We start from the raw sequence: 25,672 nt of genomic DNA, 5'->3' as shown, positions 1-25,672 counted from the left end.
GATAAACAAAAATAGCTATTGCCTGTTCTCACCATTTCCCAGTTGTTACACATTATTTACACATATTCAGTGTCTGAAAACCCGAATGACTTATCTTAAAAACAGCTCTATTTAATAAAAATCCAAGAGTCCTTTGAGCTTCATAGATAAATATATATAATAAAGTTTATGATCCAATAAGCATCTTATGTCCTGAGACTTCCAAGAGCTTGATCCCTATGTCTGTACCATCTTATGAAGTGTCTTCATGGAAATTGTTGCAGAGGGTAATGTGTAAAAAGAAGTCTTTCTGAAATAAATTTTACATGTTAAAACAATTTATTTGTCAAAATACATGCAAATATATTTAAAGGAATTTTTTAAATCTTAATTTAAAAGATGGTAGAAAATGAAATCATTTTTGTTTTAGCTTCAGAAAATAATTGGGAAACAAGATGAGTTAAAAGCATATCCAAGGGATGAAACAAGGCCTCAGGTAAGTTTCCACAGACAGTGGTTTTGCTTTAATTGTTTAATGTGGCACTAAAGTATTGCCCTGAGCCGCAAGTATTGTGTGATAGTGGAGTGGGAGAAAGGAGGAGAGAGAGAGCTGGTGAGTCAGAACTGGCCCTGGCAAGGGACTTGGGGTACAGGACACTGGGCAGTCCAGAGTCATTATCTAGCTGCTCTGGAAAGCAGCACACCAGGCAGTGCGACCCAGCCCTCTTAATTTGCACCACCATTCCTTTCCAGTGTAAGAGAACTGAAATAAATTCTTGCAGCCCCAATAGGGTGCACCACCGGAATCTGCTGTCTGAGTCCTCATCCCCCACAGTGGCCAAGAGTCCCAGCCCCGAGGGGGCATCCCCCAAACCTCACAATGCTTAGCAAGTTTAGTCAGGGGCTAGGCTGAGAGAGGCCACCCATAATTTTATTGTGCCTAGATGTTTGAACCTGGATCTTCCAGGGCCCAGCTCAGCACTCTAGCCACTGTATCACACAGACTTTCCAGTTATAGTCAGTCCATAAAAGCAAAGGAAAAGGGATTTAGCAATGAAGCCAGATGACTCGAAAACGGCACTGCAATGTGCTTTATAATTCAGCTGCTGAGCCAGTGATACAAGGCAATTATTCCTTTTAGACAACTCACTTCATACCTCAATTCTCATTTAGGATGACCATGCCATGTTCTTGGAAGGAAGCACCATAGAAGTCCACTAGAACTTAACACAGAAAGACAAATTAATGTTCATATGTACTTGTAGCTGCCTACTCTTGTATTGCGGACTTTCATGTTCCTCAGGGCTTTTACTAAGTTTCCTTTTTATTTTTTGTATCTGCTGGATTTTCTTAAAAAATTTGTTTCAGATGTATGTTCTGCCTTTCTGGCTCTGGTGATTTATTAAGCAGAGGGCCAAAAAGTCAGTTCCGAAGAGAATGTGTTGTTTTCTACAACCTTGAACCATTTGTGAAGAAAACTGATCTGAGCTTCTTGAAAAGCCAGAGCTTCTCTCTTCTCACTGCAACTGCCTTCATCCCTACTTTCCACAGAATAAGTGACTTGTAGCAAGTCTCCTTGCCTCAAATCCCAGGATGCTCTGACAATGCTTAGGGTAGGGGAGATGGTGGAGTAAGCTGCTGGAGAGCCTGGGCCCATTCCTCTGTCCCTTTCGCATGTTCTAACAGACTGGCTTGGCCTTAGCACCCACTTTTGACAGTGTGTGCCGTTCAAATGCAGTCCTATTGATCATGAATTCAGGAGCTGATTTGATCATCACTGAGTGGCTGCCCTGAACAAAATTGGGGCACTACATTTTGTAACATAGAATATGCATATCAAACCTTAATGTTAACCGATGCCTCCTTCTACCCTGACTGCGCAATAATGATCTATATGCCAAAAGGGAAAAAAAGCTGACTAGGGAAATAGAAATACATCATCAGGGCCCATCTAATTCAGCATTCTCTTTGCAACAGCAGTCAGACACAAGTAAGACACAACGGTACCTTTCTAAGGTTCTCAGCCACATTGAATATTCCACATAGAAGTAGGGGGGTATCTATTTAATTTTAAGAGTCCCTCTTTTTAAAATATGTCTGATTTGTGATGTATGTAAACAAAAACAAAAAGCCTTGAGACTACAGCCTTGCAAACTTGGGAGCAAGTACTGTTAAATTCAATGAGACTCATTCCCAGTCAAATGCCCAGGATTTGGTTGTATATCTGTAAACCGCTCCTGCAGAGTGGTAGGAATAAAAGGGTAAAGGCTAAAGGGGAGGTGAAAGGATGGCATCTGTCCAGGATAAAAACTCGGAGGGCCCAATCAGGAGCCTCGCCTGGGCCGGCCGGGGAGTCGCCACACAGAAGAAGGAGCCCTTCTGACACGGTGAGTCCTTCGGCTGGCTTCCCCTCACCCAGGGAAAGGAGCAGGAACGCCGCATCAAAGACGCATTCCTGCTCCTTTCCCGCCCTGGCTGCCTTAACGCTGCGGGGGGGGCTGGTAGCTGGGGGCCTTCTCCCGGGCCCAGGAACAGCTTCTTCCCGGGGCTGGGAGAAGGCCTCGAGTCATGGCCAGGTGGGTGGGGAGCCCTAGGGGGGGAACCCCTTCCACGGCAGCCCAGAGCATGATGGCTGCCTCTCAGAGCCGGGAGAGGGCCCCGGGAGCGCTGCACTGGCCCCGCCCACCAACTGAGTTGCCCACCAAACTCCTGGGCTGGGGGGGGGGGCGGGAGCGCTGACTCCTTCCTGACTGCCTCTTTTTCTCTCCCTTTCTCTCCCTCACACTTGCTCGCTTTTGCCCTTCCTCTCTTTCTGCTTTTCTTCCATTCAGCCTCTCTGCACCCAGACTCACAGCCACCTACACTTCTGTACCCCCAACTCTTCCTCCCCCTCGTGACTCGACCCCCTTCCCCCCTCACGACTCGACCCCCCCCCACCCTTCCACCCCCCCTCCCTTCCACCCCTGCCCCATCCCCTTTCAGGGCACCTACCTCCCTGTTTGCCTTCCTCCCAGCATTCCCTTTCTCCTTCCTTCCTCTCCCAGCATTCACTTCCTCCTTACTTCCTCCCTACATTTCTCTCTCTCCTTTCTCTCTGTCTCTGCCTCTTTCTCGACCTCTCACTTGCTCTCATCCTGTCTTCATGCCTTTCTTTCTTTCTTTCATCCTCCCTTCTTTCTATCCATCCATCCACCCCCCACCCACCCCAACTCCCTAGCGCCCGCTGTATTTTCTTTACAGTGGGCTTAATTTCTAGTCTATATATAATTTCTACAAGCACAAATATATAAATCTCAGTTTAAAAAATAAACATTGACATAACAACATTGTTACCTTACAGCAACCTTTCTCAACTATTTTTATCATCAAGAACCTCCTGAAACATTCCTCAGGCTTCGAGAAACCCCAGAAGTGGCATGATCATGCAGAATATGGTTAGGAAGCATAGCTGGGGACATGCCCACCGAGGGCCCCTTCCCTTCCCACCCCCTCCAGGACCATCACTGGCCATTTTGGGAGGGGGTCAATATGGCCATAGTCATATCATGGATATACATTTAACAAATTTAAAAAATGATTTAATAATTAACTCCAACCTATTCAGGAAACCCTTCCAGAGCCATCAAAAAACCCCAGGGTTTCATGAAACCCTGTTTGAGAAAGCTTGATTTAGAGCAGGGGTAGTCAACCTGGCAAATGCTGGCAGGGGCTCATGGGAATAGTCCATTGACATCTGGAGGACCACAGGTTGACTACCCCTGCTTTAGAGCATACTTATGAGAATATTTTATGCATCCAGAATAACAAACTAAAAGCCTCCAAAACCATGGGCTTGATGTATTAATTTGCTAACAGAATGACACAGTGCAGCATACATAATAAGCAGTTCCAAGCCAATTTTCAGTTGGTTAACATTACTTAATTCAGAGGAAAAGGAAGACTACCTGGACAGCAAAATGTGTGCGGCACACTGAATGAGTACAACTTGTAATACGGAATGCTAAATAACCATTAGAATTAAATGTTATGAATAGATCGTTGTCTTTCATCTTGCCTCTTCAGTAGAAAAAAAGAGGCAGAGGCTATTTAGATGTCATAAGAGCAGTATGACTGAAAACCCCTCCCAGACTCCATGTTGCTTAGTGTTGTTGTTGTGTTCAAAGAAAATGCCACTTAGTCTAAGTGGTGAAAGAAATACATAACACAGAAATCCGGCACTTTGTGTGGTTTTGGATTTTTGAAAGGATGAAATAGCTGAGTTAAGTGAACTACATTCTTTGTTTTCGGTAGGCCTTTCTTTTACTGGGGGGGGGTAGTTATACAGCGTATATGGAATGATTTGGTCATTCAGGAGGAGAATGCGTAGCCCTGTATACAAAGTTGCACTTGCCTAAGCCTGTTACCTGAAGTCTGGTATCAAAGGAAGTGTGCATACACATGAAAGCTTCTACTCAGAATTAAGCATCATTGGTCTTAAAGGACTCAAACTTCTTTTGCTTCAACCAACATGGCTACCTACCTGAACCCATTTGACATTTAAGAGCTGCAGCTCCTTAAACTATGAAACATAGTTAATATTTGGACATTCTACTTTTTAATTTCTAAATCCTTCCCAAACTATCCAGTGTAGTGTCCTGGTTATCGTGACAGACTAGAATCTGAGAGACCGGGGTCTGATTCCCCTTTCTAATGACAGCTTGCCCAAAAGACTTTGGACCAGTCTTAAAGTCTTTTTTTTTTTCATTCATAATAGCAATAGAAACTTGTACTACATTCCTAGAGATACATAGGACTGGAAAACTAGAAAATATTTACTTGTGATGGAATGTAGTCTTGAAATCGGCACTTTTATCCACAACATCCATTGGAGTAGTAATTGATTATATATGATGCATATTTGCTACAGTACAGAGGTTACGCTTGTTCTGAATGAAAGACTGCATCAGGGTAGATAAAGAAACCAATTTAATGCCTAGTTTGTTATACATTGTGTTATACAATATAAAAACAAATCAGGATCCAAAGAACTCCTAAGTAGCTCTTAATACAAAAGGGAAGTTTAAATTTGTGTTTCTTTAACAGGAGCTTTCTATACTGCACCATTTTCTTGAGTGATACGGCATATGGCTCTGCCTTACAAAGATAAAAAGTCAGAGGTTCCAGTGGGGTATACCTAAAATAAATTGCTCTATTCTGGCCAAAGTCTACCACATCTTCACTATTTTTATTTAAGCAACAAATATAATATTGTTTCATATTTGCTGGCTTGAATCTCTTGTTCCTTCACTTGAAATTAAACCTCAGTGTCGCATAGTATTCTGTGAACAAACAATTCAGTCTTTGCTTTGGAGCTCACACAAGCAGGAAGACCAAATTAGAAATAAATCCAGGTCGTTCTGACACATTGTTAGTATTGCTGTGTGTGTTTTCTTTCAGGAGCCAGAACTGGAAGGTTCTGATATTAATACCATGCTGTTGGTACACTTCTTCGGAAGAGGAGGAAAAGAGAAGCTGCACTATTGTGAATTCTACAGGTAGTGTTATTAAAAACAATAATTAGTTAACACCTGCTAATGGTTATTCCCCTTGCTCTGTGTTATGAAGTAGGCTGTTTTAACACTGGCAAGTCCATCAACTACTGCAAATCGGTGTGACAATATTTGCTGCTTGGTACCACCCGTGGCTTCCATAATAATATGTGTTATATCAAAAGGATCTTAGGTAGTGCTACATTCTATGGATATCACAACTGCCATCTTGTCAGCACACTTACCCTCAACTGCTTCCTTAGGACCAATTTCCAGCTGGTAACATGCCCACAAATGACACTTAGATGCTTTTAGCATAGTGATCTTCTCAGTCTTGTACCTTTGACACTACAGAATAATTTAACAGAAGAGTGAAGCCGAATGCCAGAGGATTTGGAGCTCCAAGGATATCTGTAAACAGCATTCGCTGTCTGTATATTTGGCTAAAGTCTTGGTGGGCGGAGAGTGGGCGTGGCCAGTCTGGGTGATTGGGCCCTCACCCGGACTGGCCACGCCCACTCCCACCCACCAAGTCAGCCAGCGTCGTCGCACTAGGCTCCCTTTGGGCCTGGAATCTCTCTCTCCGTGGCAAGAGAGCTGCTGGGTCTAAAGGGAACCTCCTGCAGCGGCAGCACCGCAGGGGGGGGCCTGCGCACTCCCTTTAGGCCCCGCAGCTCTCTCGCCATAGCGAGAGAGCGGCCGGGCCTAAAGGGAGCCTCCCATGGTGACGCCTGCCCCGTTCTATTTAGGCCCTGTAGCTCTCTTGCCATGGTGAGAGAGCTCCCAGGCCCAAAGGGAGCCTCCCGCAGTGACTGCGCCACGGGGGGGGGCTGCTCACTCCCTTAACGGGGGGCCTTTCAAAGCCCGTTCTTAGAAATGGGCTTTGAATCTAGTATTGTATAATGCGCCAATTGCTACCATTTGTTGTATGGCATGGTGTGACCTATCCTGGGGCGCACTACGGCCCGGCAGGCTGGATGCTGCTTGCTTCTAACTGCCAAGTCACTTTGTAAAGTGGACTAAACTGTGTAGGAAAATATTGTCAACTCATCTGTTCTCTGTATTAAGATCTAGACAGGAAGCCCAGCTGAGTCCAATGTCCAAATTGAGGGCTGAGCTGTTATCACCTGCTCTCCCCTCTTCCTCCCTCCTCACCCACTTGGTTGATGGCAGATTGATTCCTTGTTTGTTAACTGGAGTTTAGATTTTTTGTGCAAGGTTTTCTGCTGTTTTTTTTTTTTTTTTGATATTACAAGCCACTTTGAACTCATGCTGAGCAGAGAAACACCAATTAAAATATCCAATTAAATGACTAAACATAACTGCATAACATTAACTCCAGCCTCCATCCATTGATACTTGGATTTTAAAGAAAATGTATGTGTTTTTCCATAAATAAGAGACATTTGAAATAATGCATCTGGTTTGGCTGGGGGGGGATCCAAATTATCAATGCAACTTTAATTATACTTTTATCTCAGCTTAGTCCTTTACTTTGCAGAATCATCTGCAAATCAAAAATCTTGCTAAAATTATGGCAAAGATACTCCCTCAAGGCCACTTCACATGTTAGTTTTCAGTCGTAGGAGTTCCCTCATAAATTATTGCTGTGTTGAAAAGCAGAGCTTGAGAAATATTTATACCTGTGTCAACTCTGAGTCCAAATATAAATGCTAAAAATCTGGGAATGGCTTGGCATGCTAATTTCTGGTAACAAGCAGTCAGCAGTACACATCTTCATTTATAATGGGGTAGGAAAATCAAGAAGCATTTTATTATCCTGGCAATGCCCACAGTATGGGAGCTTCACACAAAAGCCTAGTAGAGGAGTCACCAATGAACTTGCACACAGATCTCCCAACCCACCTGTGCAGATTTCTTCTCCCCTCCATTCCCTTTGTGTTAAGCTGAATCCATGTAACTATAGTAACCTTAGGGACTAAAAGCTTAAAGTCATTATGTAAGTGTTAAAATTTTAAATTGAAAATTGTTGACCAGACTCTGAAATCATGGATAGAAACGAGCTTCAAATTCAGGTTTAAAGGCTAGCTGTGGTTACCTATGCTTGACCCATTCTACATCTATACAAGCCCAACATTTGTAACCTCAGAAGTGTCTTGCACGTGTACCTGGGCTCCCTCTGGCATAACTTTATGGCATGGAGAACATCTGTACCCAGTGCAGCAGGCTGGATAGGGTGTCATACCAGGGCTGGAGAGGCCCAGCTTCAAAGGCCCACTTAGCCTTCAAAGTTTACTGGACAGGCTTAGATTCCTTCATCCTAACTTACCTCAGAGGATTGCTGTGAGGATAAAGGAAGAGAGAATCATGTTCACTACCCTTGGAGGAAGAGAAGTAAAGTCTAAGCAAGGGTTCCCAACATTTTGGGGCTGCAGGCATCTTTAGAATTCTAACACAGGGGTGGTGGACACAACCACAAATGGTCACTGCAGGAGTGGTATGGCGCCATGAAAGGGGCCTGTGTCTACGGCGTGGGCTGCTTCCTATGCAAAAGGTATGTCAGATGTGATACAACTGCTTCTCCAAAATGCCCCAGTTTCTAGAGCAGATAATGCTGATGTGGAAAGGAGCCATATGGTAAACTCTTCCCATGTGACTTGGGGCTTCTGGCATTTATTTATTTTTATATTTATATACCACCGCTCTCAAATGTCTCACGGCGGTTTACAAAATCAGTAAAATACAATAAAATCTTCTTAAAACACAAATAAAATAATAATAACATAGCATAACAAGATGGCAGACAATAAAAATATCAACCCCCCCCCCCCGTTCAACATGGATTCTGCCTAGAGCGAGGAACCTAGCTGGCCTTAATCATTATTGTTGTGGCACCACAAAAAAAAACTGCAGAAGGAACCCTCTGTTAACCTTGTTCCTTTTTAATGCCTGAAAATTCTGTTCTGTAATAAATAAACAAGAAGCTATCATAATGCGTATATATTCATTCACTCATTTATGAGAACCAAATTATCTTCCTGATATCTGAATCTGAAAAAGTATCAAAGTAGCATAACACATGATGTGTGTTCAGCTGTTGTATCCAGACAAAAACACACACAAGAGGTGGTTAGAGTTTTTTTTAGCCAAACAAGACAAGGAACAGCAAACTCCTAATACTGTGTGAAATATTTTCTTCCTCTGATTTCAGGTGCGCCCCCACCTTCAAACAAAGAATTTTTTCCTCTGTCTGCAGCTCTTAAAAACAGCGTTCTGTTAACACTCCTCGCCTCCCTTTTCTCCAGATACAGTAGGGCCTCTTAACAAAGCAGAGGGCAGAGTGCACCCGTAAAAAGTTGTTTGCATTTATAGTGTGAACTGGAATGTTTCAGGTAATTAGATAAAATCCTGCATTGACCCAATGAGGCATAACACTGATAAAATTGTGTACCGACTGCATTCAACAAATGTAGGTTAAAGACCTTTGCCTACCACACAGATAGAACCCCGCAGTCAGAATTGAGACTCCCACATCTTGGCTCTTAAGGCAGCTGGGATAAGTGTAGGGTTTAATACAGGTAATTTTTCAACAGCAGCATTTATTTTTCATGCACTTGGAATGTGTCTCCTTATCACTACCCACATATACCCCCACCCCATTTGCATTGTGACATGACAGTGAAGTTTGTTTTAATGCACAGAAAGGAGAATGAAAGGATCAGTGTCTTTAAAAAAAAAAACCCCAAAAGCTGGAGATATCACTTTTCACATTATTTTATTTGCGAGTAACTCAAGCACATCATTTCTGGGTTGCTATTGTTCAAGGGAAAATGTGATTTCTATCTGATGGCTTTTCACAACATTTTACTTCACATGGGAAGCCATTGTTGGCTTTTTGATCAAAGTGCCATGATGTTTTTACAAGAGATGACTGATGAGCTGTACAGACATAGATCATTGTCAAAGGCAAGGAAAAAATTGATGGCAAATGCTTTTATCATTTTCCAAGTTCTTGTTAGAGAGCCTTTCCATTGATCAGCAGAGTAGCTCGAGAAAGCAGGAGTGATTACATTTGATTAGGCTTTCTTAAAACCTGTCACACAAGCTTTAGATATAGTTACCTGTGTAATTTACATTCCTGAAAACACGGGGGGAAATCATTCATACGGCTTAAAGGTTTTACATGTGGTTAAGATATTTCCCACCCCCCCAAAAAAATGCTTGATATGAAACTTTGCATTTATTGTTCATTCGATTCTCAGGTAAATTAGTGTTGTTCTTTACAAGTACATAGCTTGGGGCTGGTATGCATTTTACATTTGCCACATGGAAGCCACTCTAAAATTCATGCCACATGTCAAGCCATTCATGGATTCTTGGAATTGTGAGATTTTTTTTCTTTCACATTACCCTAGACTGTGTTGGGGTTTTTTTAAAAAACTGTTTACAGTGGCATGCAGAAAACTGCCCAAGCGGTGTGGCAAAGAGCTGCACACCAACCATGCTGTGTTGTTGGTCATTAAACTAGCACTGTGTTATTTTGGGTCATCATAATAGGGCCTTTTTGCAAGCACACTTGTCATCATGTTTGCATCACAGCTGAGAAACTGAGTAAGCCAATGTTGAAGTCTTTGTGAGGCCTACCTTCACTCCCAGATACATGTTGAGGCCCAGCTGATAAATCTCACCTGTGGGTCTCAATGTGGGTTGGGCAAGTGGTTGCCACATTAGAGTCTGAAAGCTCCCTTCTAAGTAGCAAACCAGCAGAAGAGAGTTTGGTGTTGAGAAGACGATTAACTCCTCAGATTCATTTTAGTTTGGTTCTGAACTCCAAGCTATGGTTGGTGCTACAAGAACCAGTCCACGAACACTGGATATGGGCATTAATTTGTTCCTCATGCATGGTGAGCTAATTAGTTGCTTCCTGCTTTACAGGAGAACATAATTTGCTGTTACAGACAAACTGGGAAACTAAACTAAATTTTCCTGAAAATCAGGATTGCAAACTATGAACAAATCATATTCTCATCACTGAACAGAGGAGAGGATGTCTCTCTTCTTTGAACTTTGCTTGGCTCCAACATAGATGAGGGAACCAACATAGATTAGGGTTCTAAGGCCTCTTTGCTAGAGTATTCTATTGCAAGGTTTCGGTCTGATTTTTTTTGTCAGAAGAGAGTTTGTTGAAGTCAGTATTAGGAAAAATCTGTGGAGCAATTCTTCAGATTAAATATTTTAGCATTGTTGTCTCACCTTTTATTTGGATTCCTGCAGGCATTAGTAATGCAGTTAACATTTTGGAAATGTTTAATTTTAAAATGTAAAACTTAAAAAGGAAAGGTGGTCTTGACTACTTTCCTTGGATAATATTTTTTCTGAGTCCTGATGGTTCTAGTAATATTTGATCCAAGAATACAGCAGTAGGAGATTTTTGGACTGACCTCCCATTACCACAAAAGGATATAAAAACTTCTTTTTAAAATAGCCAGTTTCTTCAATTTCCAATATAACAGCTGCTGCAGAAGTAATTGATGCATTTTAAAACTTCTTTTACAACCTCCCTTTCCAATCAACAGGTCTGCAAAGAAGCATACAATAGTAAGAAAAAATCTAGATCACATCAGTATCAATACTAAAATACTAAAAGAATAAAAAATGCTAAAATTAAGAACTCAAAGTAAAGATATAATATACTAAAATCAAAAGAGAACAATATCCAAAGTCCTGTCAAAATAAAGCTCTTCTCAGAAGGCAATGGGAAACATATGGAAAGACTATTTCCCAAACAAGGTCTCATTGCTGAACAAGCATTCCCTTAGTATAGGGATTCCCAACCAGGAATCCATGGGAGCTCTGGGGGGGGGGGGGTCCATGGCCTTTCCCCTTCTGCCTTAAAGGACTTGGTCACAAGCTAAGGAACTGGTTGTCTATGCCCAGAAGGCTCAGTGGGTAGGCCATGGATGTAAAAATCAAGGGGAGGTAAGCTATGGTGTAGTATGGGGGATCTGGAATGTCTTCTAAATTCGTGACCTTCTTTCCAGCCTACATATGGCGGAGCTGCCATAGTAGTAAAGGCAGGAGAAGGGAGTGAAAGAAGGGCAAAGGGTAATGGCATGGGGGGCGTGGCCAACTGACATCACTTCCGGGGGTCCTCAAAGCCTGAAAATGTATTTCAGGGATTCCTCTAATGTCAAAAGGTTGAAAAAGGCTGCCCTAGTGGATGCCAGCTTCACTTTAGAGAAGGAAGATATCTAGAGCAATGCATTGGCTGAAGACTTAATGTTTAGGGAAGATGAGAGAGAGATGCCTATGGTGTATTCAGTATGTGTGCTCTGATTGTGCTGTTTTGTATTCTGCCTTGGGTCTCAATGTGAAAGGTGGACTATGAATAAAATAAATAAAAATTCCCAGCTGGTTGTTAATGTGGTAATATAGTGACGTGGTTCATGTTCAGGCTTAATTTGCCTTTTGCCAGGCTCCTAGAGCAGCGGTCCGCAAGCTTCCGCTTGCTGCGGACCGCTGCGGCATAGTGGGCGGAGAGGGCAGCCCGGGGGCCCACACACGCGCGGCAGCCCCAGCGCAAAGGTGCATGCGCGGACTGCCGCGCACGTGCGTTTGCGCCCGGCAGTCCAAGCATACGCATTTGCGCCGCCGCCATGCCGGCGGCCACGGCTTCCCCTCCCGGCCCCTAAAGCGGCCGATTAGCTTGCGGCTCGGCAAGCTTCTCTTCCCTCCCCTCCCGAAGCGAGAAGCTTGCCGGGCCGCTTTGGCGGCTGATTTGCTCGTGGCCTGGCAAGCTTCTCGCTTCGGGGGGGGGAGGGAAGAAGGAGCCGCGGCCCGGCACCAAGGCCTTCGCAGCCCGGCGCCGGGCCGCAGCCCACGGGTTGGGGACCACTGTCCTAGAGAAAATGCTTGTTTCTTTATGATTCTCACCAGGGAGCTCATTCTTTCCTTCCACATTCTTTCCTGCACATCATCAACACAGAAATTATCCAGCTTCTTTTTCTGATTTAACACTCACTAAATTTCTGCCTAAAGGAGAATAACATAGGCTTGAAAGCAATAAAAATTCTGAACTCCAATAAGTACTAGTTTCAGTGATAGGTAAAGGTAAAGGTATCCCCTGTGCAAGCACCGGGTCATGTCTGACCCTTGGGGTGACTCCCTCCAGCGTTTTCATGGCAGACTCAACACGGGGTGGTTTGCCAGTGGCTTCCCCAGTCATCACCGTTTACCCCCCAGCAAGCTGGGTACTCATTTTACCGACCTCGGAAGGATGGAAGACTGAGTCAACCTTGAGCCAGCTGCTGGGATTGAACTCCCAGCCTCATGGGCAGAGCTTTTAGACTGCATGTCTGCTGCCTTACCACTCTGCGCCACAAGAGGCTCTTAGTTTCAGTGATACAAGGTGATTAATAAATTCAAGCATTTGCTTCCCTGTCAACTGTGAATACATCTCATAGTACTGAACTCATTTCAATACAATCTTTCAAAAATCACAGATTTTGGTAACAGTGGTAAATTCACATCTGGTGGACGTACCCAATAATGAAAGAGTATTGAGATGTTAGGAATCCCTATAGAGACTCTTGTCTGTTTGTGTTTAGTGTGTTGGAAGATCTGATAATAAGCTACAGTAGCACAGACAATAATATCATCCATTTGGCAGAATTCTAATTCACTCAATGGTTGCAGACAATATAAAACATTGCTAAAATGATATAGTTGGCACTATCAGGATGGGCCTAAATAGATGAAAAGCCTAGGGGGGGTTTTAGGGGAGTTGACAGTCTTCCATTGGGACTTAGAGAATGGAGATTTAATTAGTGGTTCCCCTTTTCTAGAGTAGAGAAAAAATGCAAAGGCTATCAAAAGAATATTTAAACTACTAGCTTATCAAATGTAAGTGATCCTCATTTTGCTGTAGCATAAGTATTATCCTTAATTAACAAAATTAGATTACAATACTTGGAAAGACATTGTGTTAACCTTGTTTTTGAAAGGTTGATCGCTACTTTATTTTAAGACTGTTGAAATACTTGTTGGTCCCTTAATTCTACCTAGTAAGCCCTATTTGTTGGTTCCATGTTGTCAACCTGGCCACTCACAAGTTCTGTTTCATTGTCACATTTATCAAATTCAGTTATGCATTCAGTTCCCCATTTTTTTAACCCATAGCTTATTGGTATAAAGTACATGGATTTAGAGAGCTCTCTAGTGGTAGAAGTTCTGAAACACAGGATTAAAAATAGTTATATTAGTAAAAACTGGTTCATACATTACACCACTATGAACCCACCTTCACGTCTTGTGAATTGGTAGCTCCAAGATCTGACCGATTTCAACAAGCATTTTAAATTATTGATACAAAATGTTAATAGTTGTTAACCATATTAAAATTCTTGCATTTCTTACATAATCCTTGTAAATGAAAAAGTGAAGCAATGTTGTTTATATGGCACCATAATCTGGCTGGTATATGATGTAGGAAATATTTCAATGTACTGGCCTGTTGATTTTGATGCAGTTTTAATTAAGGTAAAATGCTGTATTTTACAGTTAGTGGCACACTTTACAGATAGTTACAACCCATTCAGGAGATTTGTTAAGAAGGCAAGGCACAGTGTACTTTTAATATCATATCAGAAAGACAATCTGGCTGTCCTGCAGGCTGCTATTTTATTTGTGTATTTGATTTATATACAGCTCCTTCCTGCAATACGGACTATAGTGGTGAGGGATACATTTCAGCTTGTTCAATTTGAGAATATGGACAAAGACCGATAGGGAAATTAAACAGGCCACTTAGAGGCTTCCCCATTGACCTTCCTAGATGGTTGAAACTGCTGGGAATGGGAGGTAGAGCTGGTTGGGTTGGAGAAGTCATAAATCCACCCTTAAGAGATGCAGTGGTTGCCAACATTTTGAAAGAAACTGTGTTGAGGCTATTGCATGGCAAGAGGACATTTGTCAAGGCAGAATAAGGGTACCAATACCAATAATAGATTTCTGGCAAAGAACTGGCCATAGCTTTATTATTATGCAAATGAGCATCAACGTAGCATGGAAGAATCCAGTCATTGTGGTCAGCAGACCGCAAGGAAGTCCCAACTCCAGCAGCCAGGCCTGGAGGCACACAGAAATAGCATGCATGATCTCCCAGGCCTAATACTTCCTGGGCACATGAGAGGTGGCAGGCAGATGGAGGGGCCCTGCGGGATTCAGCCTCTACTAGGATCCTGGCCTGCCACCCAGGAATGTGAGCAAAGCAACCAATCCCTGCCCCCGGGGATGGCACTGTAGGTGAACATCCACACAGCCTCTTATGGAGGCCCCCCAAAATGGAGGAGTCTAGCATGCAAGCTCAGTTTCCCCCCAGTATGACAACTACCAGCTGCGATGAAGGAAAACAATAAATTAAATAACGACTTCACAAGATCAATACAAACAGACAACCATGATAACCAAAAGCGCAAGCTATGAGGGTGGGGTGGATGGGAAACAGCAAGGCAGTAGGGAGGAAGAGGCCGAGTGCCACTGCATAGCCCTTTAAATGGGGGTACTCGCCCCAGTCCCCCAACCTGCCCTACAGCTCAACGGCCAAACATCTCCCCCCCCCCAAAAAAAATAACAGGAAAACTAAGCATGGGGCCCTGGAAACCATCGGAAACTGGGAGCCACTGACCGTATCCAGCCACTCTGGGTTAATTTGAAGCCTGTTGTCCCCATGCAGCCACAATCTGTGGCCTGGATGATGGATGACCATGTTTGTTGAAGAAACCCTGATTTTCCAGTCTTAATAATTTCTGGTGGGTCTCCACTATTCTTCCTGGGCAAGGTTTCTGAGTGTATTTTTTTAACCCAGTTGCAGTGATTCCTTATCTAGTTCAGTTCGATCTGGTTTCCCAGGAACAAAATTGCTTTGGCCATCTGAATGGATTATCTGGTCTAGGAAACTGGGAGCAGGGTGAGGCAGGATGCTGTTGTTAGTTGCGAAGTCATGTCCAACCCATCATGACCCCATGGACAATGATCCTCCAGTATAATAATAATAATAATAATAATAATAATAATAATAATAATAATAATAATAATAATAATAATAATAATAATAATAATAATAATAATAATCTTTATTTTTACAACCCGCTCTTGTTAACACCCAGGGCAGATAACAACATAAATTCCACAGTCAATAAAATTATAAAATTGAATATAAATACCATAAAACCAACTAATTGCCCCCAACTAGTTCAGGGTTTTGATAAGTCGATTGATCGTTAGAGGAAGCTTGTCTCTCAATCTGAGGCAGTGAGGCTAGCACTTCTTGCAGTTCCATCAGGTAATACATCCCTGTTGTTTTTTCTTTACCTCTCAGCAACCTTCATTGTTTAGTATGCCATTCTCCTTGTTGGGCAGGTTTCAATAGGTGGTTCTGGCAAAATGTTGCTATTTCCCATGGCCATTGGGGTGCTGCAGAATTTGACCTTGTCCCCTATGCTGTTTAATATCTACATGAGGCCACTGGGGAGGTTGCTTTGTTGATTATCACTTCACTTGATCTTGTTCTAGTTTTTTAGTTGTTTCTAGCTCTAAGAGCCTCTTGTGGCGCAGAGTGGTAAGGCATCCGTCTGAAAGCTTTGCCCATGAGGTTGGGAGTTCGATCCCAACAGCCGGCTCAAGGTTGACTCAGCCTTCCATCCTTCCGAGGTCGGTAAAATGAGTACCCAGCTTGCTGGGGGGTAAACGGTCATGACTGGGGAAGGCACTGGCAAACCACCCCGTATTGAGTCTGCCATGAAAACGCTAGAGGGCGTCACCCCAAGGGTCAGACATGACTCGGTGCTTGCACAGGGGATACCTTTACCTTTTTAGTCAATGGCTCTTGTTGCAAGACATCCTAGCAGATCCTTGAGAAACAAAACCAAATTCTGTAATACCCCAAAGGACGTGGGATGGAACAACTTTCCCCCAGGATAGAAAAATACCCTAAGAAATATATACTTCTTAGTAGTTGGTTATTAAGTGTTTTTATATTCTTTATACTGATTTATTTTATCACTGTTATTTTTTAGATTTATGCAGAATTTACAAACAGAGGTACAAGAAATGGAATTCATCCAGTTTTCCAAAGGTCTAAGCTTCATGACAAAGGAAGACTTTCTGGAGTGGTTGTTGTATTTTACTGATGAGGAAAACAATGACATTTACTGGCAAAATGTGAAGGAGAGAATCCAGCCAGGAGAGGTTAGTACAGATTGCCTACAACTTAATTTTCTCCCCTCCCCCCCTTGATGTTTAATTGAAGAGTATTGGTGCCAGCTTTCTTTGCTTAATTTTTTTTTCAAAATTGATAAGTATAATGAATCTTGGTTGTAGACTGCTTAACTCAAAGTCTCATCTAGTTCTGTTTTGGTATTCTAGTCTATAAGTATAGATGAATTTAAGACTTTCTGCCAGTTTACAAACCGCCTTGAAGACTTTTCAATTGCCTTGAAAATGTTTACTGTAGCCAACCGTCCGGTTAAACAAGGTAAGAAATAAACAATTTTGTATATTTAAACTTTTAAAGATGGATGATTAGGTGCATGATTCTTGAAAACATGTACTCTAAATATCAGTATATGATGCCAATATCTCCTTATACAGGAGAGTGCTACACCATAAGAACATAACAGAAGCCATGTTGGCCAAAACTCCAGAAGTGCTCCTACTGTTGTCCCCCACTACCAAAGCACCAGATCATAATCTCCAGACTGCAGTGGTTTGTTTTGATTGCCAGAAGATTATTGCCAGGATAACCATCAATATTGCAAGCACTGGAAGATGGTGACTGGCTCTCTTATTCCATTAGGCAAGGCAAATAATGGTGAATAGGCCCCTAACACATACCTCCAAAAAGAAAGCCGTATATAAAATGCTTCACAAATAGATTTTCTGCTTCACCTGGCACAAGAAGTTACAATAAGCTGATCTGCAAATCCACTTGAGAGTATGTATTTATTTGGTCCTTTCTATTGTGAGAGAAGGAGACTCGAGCTCTTCTCCTTTGGGCTTTGTCTGCAGTATGCGCATTCCCTGTCCTTGCAGAACAAGAAGTGATGAAAAGCTGGAATACACAGGCATGACTGTACTGCCAGTGTTTGTGCAACAGGTGAAGTGGCCCTTAAAGAGCCTTTGTGTTTCAGAGCTGAACCTTTAAAGAGGGACTGCATGGAATCAGTTTACTGCTACTCATCCTGATCATTTCAAAGAAAACCTGTAGTGGAACTCTAAGTATGACGGCTCAGAGATAATAACATCTGCCTTGTTTCACAAACATTTTTGGTTCTTTTCTGTTAGCTGTTGCATCACCACAGATTGAGTAGTGGTCAATTGTGATATCCACAACTCTAACTGCACACACCTAACATCTTGTATCTGAGCATGGATTGTATTGCTCTAATTAATAAAATATTCTCTTCCCCTCCATTTGCATATCTGATAAAATCTGGCTTTTTGTTCTTTCTTCCCCATTTTACAGTTTGTGCATACTGTTTTTGTTGAACATGATAGGACATCAAATGATAGGATATTTACCTTGAAATTGTCATGTCTTAAATATAACCTTGGGCTGTGAAATGTTGCAAAATGGAAAAAAGAGTTCATAAAGTACCCTTCTTCCAGTCTAAGAAGCCTTACTCCAGCTTTGCTCAGTGGAAAGGGAGGACAAGGGTAGTCTACATCCCAGTATCATGGAGAATTACACTGATTTTTTTAAAGACTCTTGTTGAGCAACTTCCTGTAAAGTAGCTGTTTTCAACAAGTTTTCCCCCAGTTCCCTATGAAAGCAATAATAAATGTTTCAAAAGCAGCCTTAACACCTGTTATAAAACACCGTCAAAAAATCTGCATGCATTCAGTTCACGTGGCTCAAATAATGTGAGTGACTGCTTAGAAGGAATAATCTGTTTCTAAAATTCTGTTTCAGTAACATAAAGAGATCCATAATCCTATTAGCTATCTTTTTCCCCTTAGTTTTTAATATACTATATGTTGCATATTGTGCTAGCTGAATTCAAGAGAGCTGTGAAAGTGGCTACAGGACAGGAGCTCTCAGATAATGTTTTGGACACCATCTTCAAGATCTTTGATTTAGATGGAGACAATTGCCTCAGTCATGCAGAGTTTCTTGGAGTTCTGAAGAACAGAATGCATCGAGGTTTAAGGGTAAGTAAGAAAGACTCAGATTTCTGTTGGATGTTTTAGATAAACTTAGATATATGCTGCTTTAAACAACTAAGGAGTCAAAGTACAGGATATAAATGGAAAGGCTATGGAAATAATTGATAGTAGGGAAAGGAAAAGAAAAATAGGGCGCTTCCTAATTAAAGTGAGCTTTGGCAGTTCTGAGCTACAAATCAGGACATCTCTGGTTTTATTTCACTGCTATCAAGAACTTAGTTAGACAAGTTGCACTCTCAGCCTGTCTCCCATTGGTAAAATGGCAGTAATACTGGTAAAGGTTATTATAACCTATATAACCTAAGGTTATTATAACCTAAGTTTATTATAAAGTGGTGGTCCCCAACCACCGGGCAGCGGCCTGGTGCCGGATCATGAAGGCCCTGGCACTGGGCCGTGGCTTCCTGCCTCCGCAGGGCTGCGCCGGGCCGTGCACGCACGCTTGTGCCATGCACGGCTGGGCCGCGCATGTGTGGCAGGGTCACGCATGCGCGTTTGCGCCATGCGCAGCCACGAGCGCATGTCCGACACGTGCAAGCGCGGGACTGCCCACATCCGCGTTTGTGGCCGCGCATGGTGCAAACATGCGTGCGTGACCTGGCCACACATGCGCGGTTGGGCGATTACCCTCCCCGCCGCCGCCGGTCCGCAGTCTGAAAAAAGTTGTGGACCACTGTTATAAAGATTACAACATAAATTAAATATTTTTTTTAAAAAATCTTACTATTATGTTGCTGCAAATTGGTCTCTATCTCTGAATGACCAAACTCATGCAGGTTCCATCTAATCCATGCTAATATATTTGTATTAATAAAGAATCTTTTAAACAGAATCTCTGGGATTCGAATATAATCTGCTCTTGGTTCCATTATATCATATTTGACTTTCACATAAGCCGGTATCATTCCGATTGTTATAGCAGAGACAAGGGAGCAGGGGAGTGCTCTGTACCAAAGATGCCTGCAGCAAGGACTCTGTGTCAGCAGACTGGGAAAACACCCATCTGCTTTAGCAGAACACTCTTTTTAGCCTCTAGATATGAGAGCAAAGCTCATCAACTGATTCCACCCCCAAAGACTTTACAGAATCAGGTGGGTAGCAGTGGTGGTCCAAAGCAGCAGAACAAAGCTTGAGTCTGGGGGGCACCTTTAAGACCAACAAAGCTTTATTCAAGGTATAAGCTTTCATGTGCTTGCACAGTTTGCTATTCTCAGGTTAGGTTGCCGATTGGTTCTAGAATTGTGTTTCCCAGATATAGGAGAGGCTGGTTTTCCCCATGCAATATGATAAAGTTTATTGGCTATAATCAAAGGCCATCACATACAACAAATTATAATTGCAAACATCAACATTAAAACAATCTAACTGGAGAATGAGGAGCCTCTTGTGGCACAGGTAAGGTAGCTGACATGCTGTCTGAAGCTCTGACCATGAGGCTGTGAGTTCGATCTCAGCAGCCGGCTCAAGGTTGACTCAGCCTTCCGAGGTCGGTAAAATGAGTACCCAGCTTGCTGGGGGATAAAACGGTAATGACTGGGGAAGGCACTGGCAAACCACCCCGTATTGAGTCTGCCATGAAAACGCTAGAGGGCGTCACCCCAAGGGTCAGACATGACTCAGTGCTTGCACAGAGGATACCTTTACCTTTAACTGGAGAATATTATCAAATAAAAGTATTGCCCTTCCTAGATGTAGCTCTGGCCCATATTTTCTTGGCTGCTAAAGCATCTGTAAGGCACAAGAGAGAGAAAAAAGTGCAGCTTCTCAGAATCTGAAGAATTTAGGCTCACTAAGAATGCTGAGAGAAATTTGGTTGTGGGATGTATACAGAAAGCACAAGATAACATATAGTGTGGTAGGTCCTCTGGAACTGAAGTGCCACAGATACAAAGATATGAAGCCAGCGGTATTTGTGATTAACATCCGTCTAGCAAGGCTGATGGCATGGTTTGAAAATGAATTGATGTAAAGGGGTAGATTAACCAGGTAGGAGGCTCTAACATGATCCCTTTTACTTAATTTGTACCATGAGGAGAATTTAGGCTGGGAAATTGATTGTCTGTTGCTTGGCAGTAGCTGCCCTTGCAGCACAAGGTAACTAAAGGTTAGCTGGGACAACCATTTTGTAGCTGGTACCACCTCCCACAGCAGTCATTTTATGGCCGCTGTTTTGTTCCTGGACTCACCATGCTGTGCTAGAATTCCAAAGGTGCCCACAGACTCAAAAAGGTTGGGGACTCCTAATGTACAGCATAAGGAAAATAAAGATATAGTATCTTCATATGGAATGCGAACTATGTGCTTATGCCACATTCAGTGAAATTGTATCAAAACATCTACTGGATTTAATGGAGAACAAAAAGTTTGACAAGCAATCCAATGGAAAGTTAAAGGTAAAGGTATCCCCTGTGCAAGCACTGGGTCATGTCTGACCCTTGGGGTGATGCCCTCTAACATTTTCATGGCAGACTCAATACGGGGTGGTTTGCCAGTGCCTTCCCCAGTCATCACCGTTTACCCTCCAGCAAGCTGGGTACTCATTTTACCAACCTCGGAAGGATGGAAGGCTGAGTCAACCTTGAGTTGGCTGCTGGGATTGAACTCCCAGCCTCATGGGCAGAGCTTTCAGACTGCATGTCTGCTGCCTTACCACTCTGCGCCACAAGAGGCTCTATATAATGGAAAGTTACTCCAGTCTAAATTCACTAAAATCAATGGGCTAAACTGGAGTTACTCTACAGAGAATAGGAACATAATATTAGGAACATAATAAATGCAGTGCAATGACTACTGGCTTTTTAAAAACAGGTTCCTCAGCAACAAGGAGTCCAAGGCTATTGGAAATGTGTGAAGAGAGAGAGCATTAAAGGAGCCAAAGAAGTCTGGAAACAAACTGGGAAAAGTCCTTTTTAAAAGCACCCTGAAATACTTCATCCTGGTCCTCCCGTGTCTAGATTTGCTTCATTTTATGTATTACTGTTTATTTATGTTTACATGATGGCAATAGTAAATGCAGCATAGTACAATCATTTCACACTGTTAAGCGTTTTCTCACTCGTAATTCTACATCTGTAAATTCAGGCCTGCCTATGATACTGTTATTTTCAAAACTCTTCACAGTGTGTTCCTAAGCGGATTTACAGCCTTCTAAGTCCATGGGCTTAAAAGGGTACAATTCTACTCAGGTACTATAAGTGTTCTTATTCCAGTTCTCGGAGATCTACACTATCAAAACTCTTGCATTGATCAAAGTATGCCAGGAATTTAATACAAGTTGCTAGTTTGAAGATGTTGTGGAAAGAAGCTGGATTATATTCACAGTGCCAAATGAGTTAAGAGATCATGCTTTTACAGAACAAAACATGAAACCTACACTTTTGGAGTAAATTTCATGAAGCCAAAATTATTTTTAAATGGAAGTCTTGAAATCACTGAATGTAGCCCATTTGAATTCACTAGCTTTGAGTGACTAAAGAAGTGGACATTTAACAAATTACAGTTACGTTTGTACTGAAATGCCAGTTCTAAAATGTAATATTGAAACCAGTCTTGCCTTGAAATGCTTGTTTTGTATGATATTCTTGTATTTTTGTTTATACTAATTTATACAACTCTCTCTTTACTATTCTGATTGCAGTAGACTTTGGTTCTCAGTCCAGACTGGAAATTTGAAAATGTTTACATAAACTGGCAATCTGTAAACTTGTTACTATGTATAGACTAAGCCTATGAAGTAATGGCTCTTCTTATGGATACAATGACTTGCACTTGTCTGATTGGTCGCAAAAATGTAAAACGTTTGCTTTCCTTTTGAACAGTTCCGTAAGTACAAGAATTTCTTCATTTGACCAGAATAACTTTACAGCTGTGCTTAGTTTTGAAAGAAGGCACTTTAGGAAAGCCTTTGAGTGCAGAAGCTACAGTGAGAAGACTGAACGTGTGCTATTCTTCCTCATCCCAGGGCTATCCTGCAGCAACTCAGATACTTCATAATAGTATTTAACACTTTTCCTTGTTTAGGTATAAAATAGCACATTACAGGCTCAGCATCTTTCCCCTACTTTAGATTGTATCTTGCCAATGTTTTTAGAAGGAGGTTAAATCTTTTGCTGATTGTGGGCAATAAAAGGACTTCCGCTGCAGTGTCCGAGTATGTTCTGTCGTAAGTGAGCATGCTCAATAGCATTTTGTTACAAAATCAGGCAAGCACTGTTGCTACAGTACCCTCGGTCTTCCGTTCTTCTCTTTGTAGTTCTAGTAATTGTTTGCAATTCACACAAGACTTGTCAGTCCAGCCTACTAATTCATCATGAGTTGGGGGGGAAGGTCAAGAGGTCAGAGGCCTAAAATACAAAATTACAAATTTAAAATACAAAAATACAAATTCAAGAGCAGTGGCTGGTTGCTCCCAGGTTAGATATGGTACCATGAACCTCAAGCTGTCAATTCACAGGCAAGAGAGAATGGTGGTAGCAAAGGGAGCCCACTGGCAACCCATTGCAGAGATGGTGGTGGTAGCAGCGCCAGCCTATAATCTATATTGTACAGTGCCCTTTCTGAACAGCTAGTTGCCACTGAGGGGGCCATGAGCTATGAACAGTTTCTAAATGTTCACTGTAATTTATCCTAACATTTTTGCTTTCCTGTAATTACTGCATTGACTCCATATATGCATGGGTAGGAGGATATTATACTTTTCTTGGAATTCCAGTTGCTCAGACAAGAGCAATTTTTCTCTCTACTATTCATTGAAAGGGAAATTAGAAACAAAATTTTCCATTAGCACAAACACTCCATGTTTCTACGGAAATAAACTCTGCCTCCAAAGACTAAATCAATCCCTGTTAATCCAACAGAGGAGCGCCTAAGTTATGGTAAAAAAAAACAACCTCTAAACAAGAGCAAGATAATAACAAGATTGATATTCAGGCTAAAAAACATTGGTTTTATACACCGTTTGAATTCCCATGACACCCTGCCAGCATTTGCTTGGGAATTGTAGTCCATGAACATCTGGAGGACCACAGGTTGACTACCCCTGTTGTAAAGTATAAATGTCTGGATAGAAAATGCATCTTCCTGGGATGGACCTTGAAAGAAGCCACATTATGGAATAGGTGGAGGGGAAAGGTTAGGCCATTGTTTTGAAGGCAATAGAAGTTATTCCAGACTGTTATGAATTTAAGCCTGTGCTGACAATAGCGAGCTGCCCATCTGAAGGCAAGCTCTGCTTTGAGAGGGAACAGAATGCCATCTTCAACTTCTTTATTTGTCAGTTTGCACCACATAAGCACATGTTATGGTGGATTGCAGGGCTATAATACCACCCCTGAAAGAGATCCTCATGTTAGAACACCAAAAATATTGTTATTAATAATACATCCAGTTGCTCTGCATAGCTAAGTCTCCATCAACAGACTCTATTTATACATTTAGCGTTGTCTAAATTCAGGGCCCATAAGCACAGCTCAGCTGAGGGCAGAGGGCAACTTCATCCCTTTGTCCCTCCTCATTCCAGTCACCCCCAATTTATATGAGCCCTGCAACCTCAGAAATGGAAGGCATAGAGAGGAATGCAGGGAACGTTTTGTGCCTTAAAACCCAGATAGTTGGGTACATGTCAGGATTTAGCACAATTTTAGTTTTTAGTTCTGGTTTTATATTACTAGCTGAAATCTGTGTCTCCTTATATTCTGTACCTTTTTCCACTTTTTAAACACTCTACTGGTATTGTGTGATTTCTTTACTTACTATTAAATTTTGACTTTAAAATATTTGATATTTAGATGTTCTCATTGTCCTCTCCACCCCATGTATAATTTTATAAACCTCTGTCCCCCTCTTGTGTTTTAAACTGCAAAATTCCAGACTCCCCATTCTTTCCTCTTAAGAAAGGTGCTCTAACCACCTAGTTATCCTCCTCTTCACTTTCTCCCCCCCCCCCCACACACACACACCTCTACTGTACCTTTTTGGATGTACCGAGATGAGAACTGAACAGTGTTCCAAATAAGGCTACACTATATATTTAGGAAGCATTACAAGATATACTTGCAGTCTTTCCTAATAATCCCCAGCACACTTTGCCTCTTTCACTGCTGTCATACACTGAATTGACATTTTCACTGTGCTATCCACTACAGGCCAAGACCTTTTTCTCTTTCCTGCCCCTGCGTGCCTCCTCCTCCTCCAATTGGTTTGCCTGTCTGTCCAGCAGCCAGCCAATCACCTTTTTTCCCCTGACCGCCCCCTGCAGGATCAGACCAGTGGTCAACCTAGTCTAGCATCCTTTCTCACACAGTGGTCAACCAGAGCAAACAGCAGGGCTTTGAGGCCAAAACCACCCACTGATCTTGCCTTCTGGCTCTGGGAGTCAGAGGTTTAGTGCCACTGAACATGGAGCTCTCCCTCAGTCACCAAGGCTAATAGCCACTGACAGACCTATCCTCCATTAATCTACCTAATCCCCTTTTAAAGCTCTTCATGCCAGGCCATCACTAAATCCTCTGGCAGCAAATCCCACAATTTAATCACTGGAATCCCTCAAACAGAAGGGAGGAGATATTCCTTCTGGTAAACCAAGGCCCAGTTCACATAGGACTTTCAATTGTACTTGAAATAACCAAAATAGCTGTTAATGATGGGCATGATGTGTCTCTTAGGCTGCGCTTTATTAGAAGTCTGGTTGTGATATTTCCAAACAAAGGCATATTAAGTTGATCTACAACACATGAGTGGCAAAAGGCCAGGAGAGCTAGTATAGATGGATGAAGAAACTCTGTTCTATAGCCACCACCTAAGTGTCAAGCAGCAGATGCAACCAACAAATGGGATAACTCTTAGCCTCCTCCCCTGCTTTCTGAGCTCCTAGAGACATCCTGATGGCACTCTCAGAACACTTAGTCTGATCCAGCCATTGGGAACAAAAGCAACATGCACATATAGACCAGTCAATATGTATCACCCTCACTTTGAATCAA

General features: G+C 42.3%; 1 protein-coding gene across 3 annotated transcripts in view; it reads left to right on the top strand.

The window, feature by feature from the left end:
• Nucleotides 1-24,466, top strand: part of MICU2 (mitochondrial calcium uptake 2) — a 111,407-nt gene extending 86,941 nt beyond the window's left edge. Inside the window, exons 7-12 of one of the 3 annotated variants that reach the window (XM_077341690.1) lie at nt 410-475; nt 5,416-5,513; nt 16,544-16,715; nt 16,893-17,001; nt 18,520-18,677; nt 21,501-24,466. In XM_077341690.1, coding sequence (XP_077197805.1) covers nt 410-475; nt 5,416-5,513; nt 16,544-16,715; nt 16,893-17,001; nt 18,520-18,677; nt 21,501-21,605 — 708 coding nt within the window. In that variant the 3' untranslated portion in view covers nt 21,606-24,466. The other 2 variants (XM_077341691.1, XM_077341692.1) reach the window with 2 other exon arrangements.
• The last annotated feature ends 1,206 nt before the right edge of the window (nt 24,467-25,672 follow it).

Source organism: Paroedura picta, chromosome 6 (genome assembly GCF_049243985.1).
Source record: "Paroedura picta isolate Pp20150507F chromosome 6, Ppicta_v3.0, whole genome shotgun sequence".
In the NCBI taxonomy this organism is placed as follows: domain Eukaryota; kingdom Metazoa; phylum Chordata; class Lepidosauria; order Squamata; family Gekkonidae; genus Paroedura; species Paroedura picta.
Note: the sequence above shows the minus strand (reverse complement) of the source record. Positions and strands in the feature narration are given on the sequence as shown.